Raw genomic sequence first — 7,358 nt, 5'->3', positions numbered from 1 at the left:
TTTAAATAAAGGAATCAGAATATAAATATGTCTTTATTTACATTTCAGTAATACATAAATAATATAGAAACATACTGTGTTACACAACTATTTTAGCAACCATTTGAAAGTACTATATGGTATTATATGAACAGTCAACTGCAGGTGCACCAAATGGTCCTCAGTTATCATCAGCATGTATAAATATCCAACTGTCGTCTCTTTTATAGCAGTGCTCTGATTTATCAGCCACTCTGCAGTTTTTGGTTCATCCAGGAGGCTAAAAACTGATGACGCTAGACTCAAACTTAATTTGTCATCCACCAGAAAAGTCTTCAACCACAGGAAAAAATACTTTATCTAATTCAGTGAGACGCTAGCTTAAGAAAAAAAAATGTCTTCTATAAGTCCCTAATCTGAAGACTTAAAAAAAACCCCAAAAAAACAGGAATATTACACTGTTGTTTGTTTTTTTCTTCATGCCACCTGTGCTCTCCTCCTCCTCCTGGAGGTAGATGTTTTTTGATGAAAATGAGTCCCTACGCCATCAGCTTTAGACGGATTCACAAATGTTGCTGGACTCGGCAGACAGACTGGAGATAGCAGTGCCGGTGTGAGGTGATCCAGGGCCTTGGGGGACCACGCAGTCCCCAGGGGGGGCTGCAGTCTGATCTGTGCTGATCCTCTCTACAATGCTGGACAAACAGTCCAAACTGGAAATGAGTGATGTTTTACTGCTGCTGCTGCTGCTGCTGCAATCTTTAGAAAAGAAACAGGAGAAATCAGTTTTGGTTTACTTGCTTTTGTTGATTGAATTAAAAGACCAGCTTAAAAAAAACCTAGTGCATTATGCTGCTGATAGTAGCCGGCACTAAGAGAACTACTGATTGTATCAAAAGAGTAAATGGTCAACTCCTGCATAATTCTCCTTTGAACCACATGATGGTGCAGCAAATCAGTGTAGTGTCCAAACTACCCTGTGTTCATTTTTCATGCTAGTGTTCAAGCTTAATAATTATGCATAATTCTAATTTTTATCATACTAGCATAAATGTTTTAGCAGCTGAAACAGTACACTATGCATTAAAAGAAAAAATATATATATATATTAAAAAAAGAGAAATATTGGTTTTGTCATCTGTTAAGATAGCAAGAACTTAGCACAATGTGATGTTGGCTGCCATCAATAACTTCACCAAAGCTCTGGTAAAATGTCAGCTTTTGGTGAAAGTTTTCATAAAGTTTTAAAGAGAGTTTATAAAACTACACTTGTGATGTCATTACACGGTAGATTTAGTAGAAAAGAGTGAAGACTGACTGATGGGTTAGCTCACTAACCCTGGACTCAGTATATCAAAATGGTAATAGGTTTAAATCTGCCCTAAAACCATTTACTCTGTGTCTCCTCCCGGCTTTCCTGTCTTCTCTCCATTGTCCTTTCTTTTTAAAAGCCAACAAACCCCCATAAAATGTATTTAAAAAGAGTAAAAGATGATTTTACTTTAAAACTGAGAAGAAAAAAAGAGAGGCCATTTTAAACAATGATTATGTTTTGTTAAATATTAAAATGTTAATATTCTCGAAGACTGTAAAGGATTGGTCAAATTAAAAAGAGAGCAAACACACAGTTGGAAAATTGTAAACTAATAGCAGTTTTATAAGAAGACAATACTGACAAACTCACCCTCTGCTCTCTGGCTGCAGTACGAAGCGTCACTGTTTTCACTTCTGGCTGAACTCGGTGAGATAAAATCCACCTGAAAACAAGGATCAGACCATGTCACAATCAACCACAAACATTTACAAAAACTGATGGTTTTCTTGATATTTCAGCCTGACTAATTAATGCTGTCTCTGATTGTTTTATTTTATTACAGTAATCAAATCTGAGTCCTGTTTATAGCTAAATTTAGGCACTAAACTGAAATTTGAAACAGCTCATCTACAGTAAACATGTAACATATAGTACAAGAAATGCATTTGAAACAGCCATCTCACACATATTTAAAACTGTGACAAATTAATAACTGCAAAACATTTCAGATGCATTTGAGTCCATTTTGCAGGATCCATTTAAAAAATTCTTCACTGTTGCCAACAATAAATATCCTCAACAGATTCTTTCCATTTAACGAGGCAGCACATAAAGTGCTCAGCTGTTCACGGACTCACCGAGCCATCAGAGCAGTTGGAGTGGGGGCAGGAGCTTCCTGAGTCACTCCCATAGTGTTCGAGCTGCGGGTAGAAGCTATCATCCTGGTTGTTTCTGAGCAGCGCCTGTAGGGACTCAATGTAGTTGATTGCATTGCGGAGGATCTCCACCTTGGGCAGTCTCTGGTTTGGATTGGAAGCTGTGCAGCGTTTCAGTGTCTCGAATGCATCGTTGACTTTACTGAGTCGTCGCCTCTCACGCATGGTCGCCGCTTTCCTCCGGTCTGCATGGGTTGTCTTCCTCTTGCAGGCCTTGCAGGCCCACAGCAGGCAGTGACCTGCCTGGTGGAGGCCCCCAGGGGCCCTCACATGCTGGTCCTTTTCTTCTGTGATGGGGACGTGGTGCTGAAGATGGTCCTCTGACTTCAAAAAGTTGGCATGCATCAACCGGGTGTCAAGTTCATCAAAAAAGTTTAGGTCACTGGTGTTGAAGCAGGGGTCATAGAGGTCATCTGCTGAAGAGAGAACGAAGGGAAAGTCTGACAGATCCATCGGACTCCCTCCGAAAAATCAAAGGTGAGGAGGATGAAAAGGTTTCTTAAAAACTCCTTGTGATAACAGGAAAAACACAATAAAAGTCTCCTTAATTAAAAAGCCATAACATGAAAGGTGTGAAAAAAAGAAGCTGCTCGTTGTCAGTCAGCTGGCCTTTCAAAAGCAAATTAAAAGTGACTCTGTGGAGCTGAGAGTGTGTTTAAAGGGATAGTCTGTGGAACTTCACCTCCCTTAGCTTAGTTTGTTTTTATAAAGGAGGCAGTGTGGAGGCGGGGCATGTTGCGTAAGGGACCAATGGTGTGAGGGGTGTGTCTGTTTGAGAGTGTGTGTGAATGAATGAGTAATGTGAGGTCACTGAGGTGAAACTCAGCAACAATAAGGAAGCAATAAAAAAGCAATCGTGTCCATCTTTACAAATCATTCAGTCTGTTCTGAATACATGTCATGGTCCTAGTTAAGTGATCAAACACATGTGTGAATGGCCATTCAATAGCATCATTACACCTCTCCTAAGAACCTTAGTTTGTTTCTGATACCATATCATGCTGTGTATGATACATTTTTATTGTATATTTGTTGTATCACAAATGATACATTGGGTGTTTTTGGCAACTTTTTGTTAAAAACAATGTTAATTTTAGAAAAAAAAAAAGAGTTTTGTCCATAACATTTTGAAATTATGGCAAGTATTGATCATGTTGATGAGATAGAGGTCTCAGAAACTCATGTATCAAATATGATACAAAGGGCATTATAGGGTTAAAATTACCAGTATATTGTGAAATATATCCAAAGGAAAGCTTAATTATTATTAATTTGCAACTTCTACAGTTATCTGACAATTTATGAAAGCTTGACACCGACCCTATTTCTGCTTTAAGATCCCAATGATTTTCCAATCACACCCACGTAAAGATGTGATAATATGTTCTTTTTCATTCTTAAACATGTTTGTTCAAAGGTGAAGATCCATGCCAAAGTAAATCAGAGAGAATTCCTTTCAGAAACAATACTATAACATTCAGCTTAATGTTAAAAACAATAACCTACTCAAGACATTTCTTGTGTAGGTTATTGAAAAAGATTTTCTGCAATAAACAAGAACAATATAGAATAGAGTTGTAATGAAGTTACACTAGACAAGCACAGTGATTTACTGCGGTGTCCTGACAGTCCTGCTGAGCAGGTCAACGTGTCACACAGCCGTCAGGGCTCAGATCTAAGAAAGAAATGGCTCCCTCTCTTCCCTGTGTGTGTGTGTGTGTGGGGGGGGGGGGGGGGGGGTGTCAGTTTGGCCAAACAGGTGAACTATGTTCTTTTTAAAGGTTTCAGTGTACACTGTTGAAATCCCATTATTCTTCTAGACTCATATGAATTGTATGGAGCCTTGTAGGGCCTAGAAATTTCTATATATGACTACAGATACATCCAGTTGAGGTCAGAGATTTAAATACACAAATCATGGGCACGGATATCATGGTAATTTGGGGGTTTAATAATTTATTTTAATTGGGTTAATTAATTCTTTTCTGGGATGGAATGATTTTACTTTAATGACTCTACAAAGATCAATTGGATGCACAAGTTTGAACATTTTTTGGGATTGCTCTCATTCACAGAGGTATAATCCTTTAAATAAATGCTCATGATGACTGTATGTAAACTTCTGGCCACAACAGCATACATTTGGTCACTATCACCACGAGAAAGTCTGAAGGTATGAAGTATGAAACAGACTGAGAGATTTTATTAAAGGCTTAACTGCAAAAACAATAAGGACATTTTAATTAGTGATTATTTTTAAAAGTAGACCTAATCATACCATTTTTCTTGCCTTCAGGGAACCAGTACAACATAATGGGGTGGTACAGAAGACCTCACTTCACAGACTCCTTGCATTAGTTTGCTTAGTGGGAGAGCGTTAATTTTAGCAGCTCATGAAATCGAAGACATGTGCCCTTCTAGCTGAGGTGAGCACTGGTATCATTTTGGAATATCCCCTCTTGCTCTCATATCCCCCCAGTTCAAGCGTAACCTTATGGCAGTGCAATTAAATGTCACTCTTGAAAGTGACAATGTTCATGTCATTGCAACTGGCAAAAACTATATAATAGGAAGGAGGAATTATGTAAATATATGAGAGCGCTTGCACTGAGTACAAATGGAGTTTTGTTTTTTGTTTTTACACAGAACGTGAGAGGTTCTAAGTTAACGGGTGACATTGGCCGTAGACATGAATGTTAATGGGAATTGTCTGTCTCTATTTATTGGCCCAGTAATGGACTTGTGAGCTGTCATGTCTGTCTGGTCTCAGAATACACCTAGGTAAGTATTTAAGAAAATAAGGAGGGGCACACAGAAGCTGAATATTCACAAAATCATGTGCACAGTTTTGTGAGTTTTTCTCCATTGGTTTGGCTCATTTCTTGAAACTCTCTCAAAACTCTAAGATAATTTGGCAAAACACTCTTACAGTTTAGCACAACACTAAAGGTCACCTGCAAAAGCTCATATCTCTTCCAAAACTGTTCACTCAGGCTTCAATCTAAAGCCCTTTCTCATTTAAACAGTCAGTGTCTCCAAAATGGCAAAGATCCTTCTCAATAGTTTTGGCTCATTTCTCGACACAGATCGGACATTCTCATCATTCTTGGTGCTTTTGTCAAAATAAACCTGGATGGTTGATCACAACAACATGGTCCACCTGCAAAAGCTCATATCTCCCCTAAAACAGTTCACTCATGTGTCAAAACTACATTTCTTCCTAATCTGAATAGTCAGTGCCCCCAAAATGCATCGTCCCTTTGGCATTGTGTGAGTACTGCCATACAAAATGTTTAGATGTTTTGTCACTATGGCAGAGGACCAACAATATACAACAGAAAAGAGTAGCCTCCAAGGTTTGACATCACAGATTACACTCTCACTACCAAGGAAATGATAACCATTTTTTATTCACACGCAAAGAAAGTTTCATACATATGTAAAAAGAAAATGTACATTACAGTAGTAAATTGTATAAAAACAAAATCAAAAAACAAGGACTTATTCAGTGGTCGCTGTACTCATTCTCCCGCTCTTGTCCACTGTCTTCACGCTCCTGATTATTTACACACTGTTGTCCGTCTGGCCACAGATTCTCTTCCACATCGCAGCGGATACTTTCTCTTGCGATGCAACGAGGGAAGAAACGGCGTGCATGCTGCAACCATCCCCTGCATTGATCTCCTGTAATGTCGTCACACGCTGTGTCCATAGCATGGAGCAGGGACGGCTGATCCTGAGCATGATGCTCATACACTCTCCACCTCCAAGCAGAGAAAAACTCCTCTATCGGATTGAGGAAAGAAGAGTAAGGTGGTAGGAACCCCATGACCATCATTGGATGCGTTGCAAACCATCCCCTAATGAGTGGGCTATGGTGGAAACTGACATTGTCCCACACATAAATGGGTAGGTGAGGCCCTATGAGTCCCCTCTCATTTTTAGGGATAAAATCGGTATAAAGGCGATCCAAGAAGATGAGGAGCTTCTGTGTGTTGTATGGGCCAAGACTGGGGATGTAAGTGGCCACACCATTCTCAGAAATGGCAGCACACATAGTTATATTGCCCCCTCGCTGACCTGGGACATCCACTGTGGCCCAGTGGCCAATAATATTATGGCCACGTCTTCGGCCCTTGGCCAGGTTGAAGCCAGCTTCATCCACGAACACCAGGATGTAAGGGGTCTCATGTCTTTCCAATGACATTATTCTCTAAAATAGAGTAAAGAACATAAAATCAGTCATACAGAAGAGTCATATACTACAGTTAGACAATTACATGTTCTCCCCCACAGGTTCAATATACTACAGGCTACTACTCCAGTGGTTCTAAACTAGTGATAGGCCTATGAGGAAGTACTGCAGGGGTATTTGATAGAAAGGGGAGTGGGAAATACTGATGACTTACTGAGATGTTACAGTAAAACCTACAGTATTAGATAGATTTGATTGGGGGACAACAAAATAAGGATTGTAATGAGAATTGTATCATACAGTAAACTGCAGTTTTCTGTTGAAATTGTTGAAGTCAGATGATTCTGAAATCAGGTAAAGGAGGTATTGAAACCAAATAAGTGAACTACTGTTTACTGTGATTACAGGTAAGGTTACAATGAGAGACAACCAGTAACTGACTTACATTTACATACTGGTAGCGCAGCTCCTTTCACTCTGTCAGATTTCCTCTCAAATGCTACCCTGTAGATTTGTTTCATTGTCATCTGATGCTTCTTCAAAACCCGGTCTATTGTGGAGATGCTTAATGTGTTTATATTCTGGAATATCCTGAAGGATGGCATCACGGATCTGTCTCAATGTGATTGCATCATTTGCCATCACCATGTTACAAATCTTTGTAGGTTTGGATGATGGAGGACACTGTAGAGCGAGGCACATTAGGCTGCACTCGACGACCTGCCTCTGCCATTGTGAGGCCATGGTTTATGCCATGGTCTATAATTGTGGCCCAAATTTCATTCGGGACAGCGCAGTGTCTTCGCGCTCCTCGGCCTCTTCCCCCTATTCCTCCACCACGCATTCTCAGTCCTCCTCTTCTTCTTCTTCTTCTTCTTCTTCTTGGAAGAACTTCCCCTTGTCAGTTTGCTTGGCCTTGTCTATCCATGTTCAG

At 39.8% G+C, this 7,358-nt stretch overlaps 1 protein-coding gene across 1 annotated transcript; it reads right to left on the bottom strand.

Moving 5' to 3' along the window:
• Nucleotides 1–16: 16 nt before the first annotated feature.
• On the bottom strand, nucleotides 17–2,911 carry LOC102314224 (myoblast determination protein 1 homolog). The gene is made up of 3 exons (XM_005944430.2): nucleotides 2,152–2,911; nucleotides 1,664–1,736; nucleotides 17–738 (listed from the first exon to the last, which is right to left on the bottom strand). Exons 1-3 carry the CDS (start codon nucleotides 2,680–2,682, stop codon nucleotides 533–535), a joined length of 810 nt encoding a protein of 269 aa, XP_005944492.1. The 5' UTR covers nucleotides 2,683–2,911; the 3' UTR covers nucleotides 17–532.
• Between the last annotated feature and the right edge of the window lie 4,447 nt (nucleotides 2,912–7,358).

Source organism: Haplochromis burtoni, unplaced genomic scaffold, assembly GCF_018398535.1.
Source record: "Haplochromis burtoni strain Fernald_Lab_line unplaced genomic scaffold, NCSU_Asbu1 Contig_401, whole genome shotgun sequence".
NCBI lineage: Eukaryota > Metazoa > Chordata > Actinopteri > Cichliformes > Cichlidae > Haplochromis > Haplochromis burtoni.
The sequence above is the reverse complement of the archived record's forward strand: the minus strand, read 5'-3'. Positions and strand labels throughout refer to the sequence as shown.

Coding starts and splice junctions, on each gene's coding strand:
- LOC102314224 (XM_005944430.2), bottom strand. CDS start 2,682: ATGGATCTGTCAGACTTTCCCTTCGTTCTCTCTTCAGCAGATGACCTC. Junction 1,737..2,151: donor CCAACTGCTCTGATGGCTCG/GTGAGTCCGTGA, acceptor CCTTGTTTTCAG/GTGGATTTTATCTCACCGAG. Junction 739..1,663: donor CTGCAGCCAGAGAGCAGAGG/GTGAGTTTGTCA, acceptor TCTTTTCTAAAG/ATTGCAGCAGCAGCAGCAGC.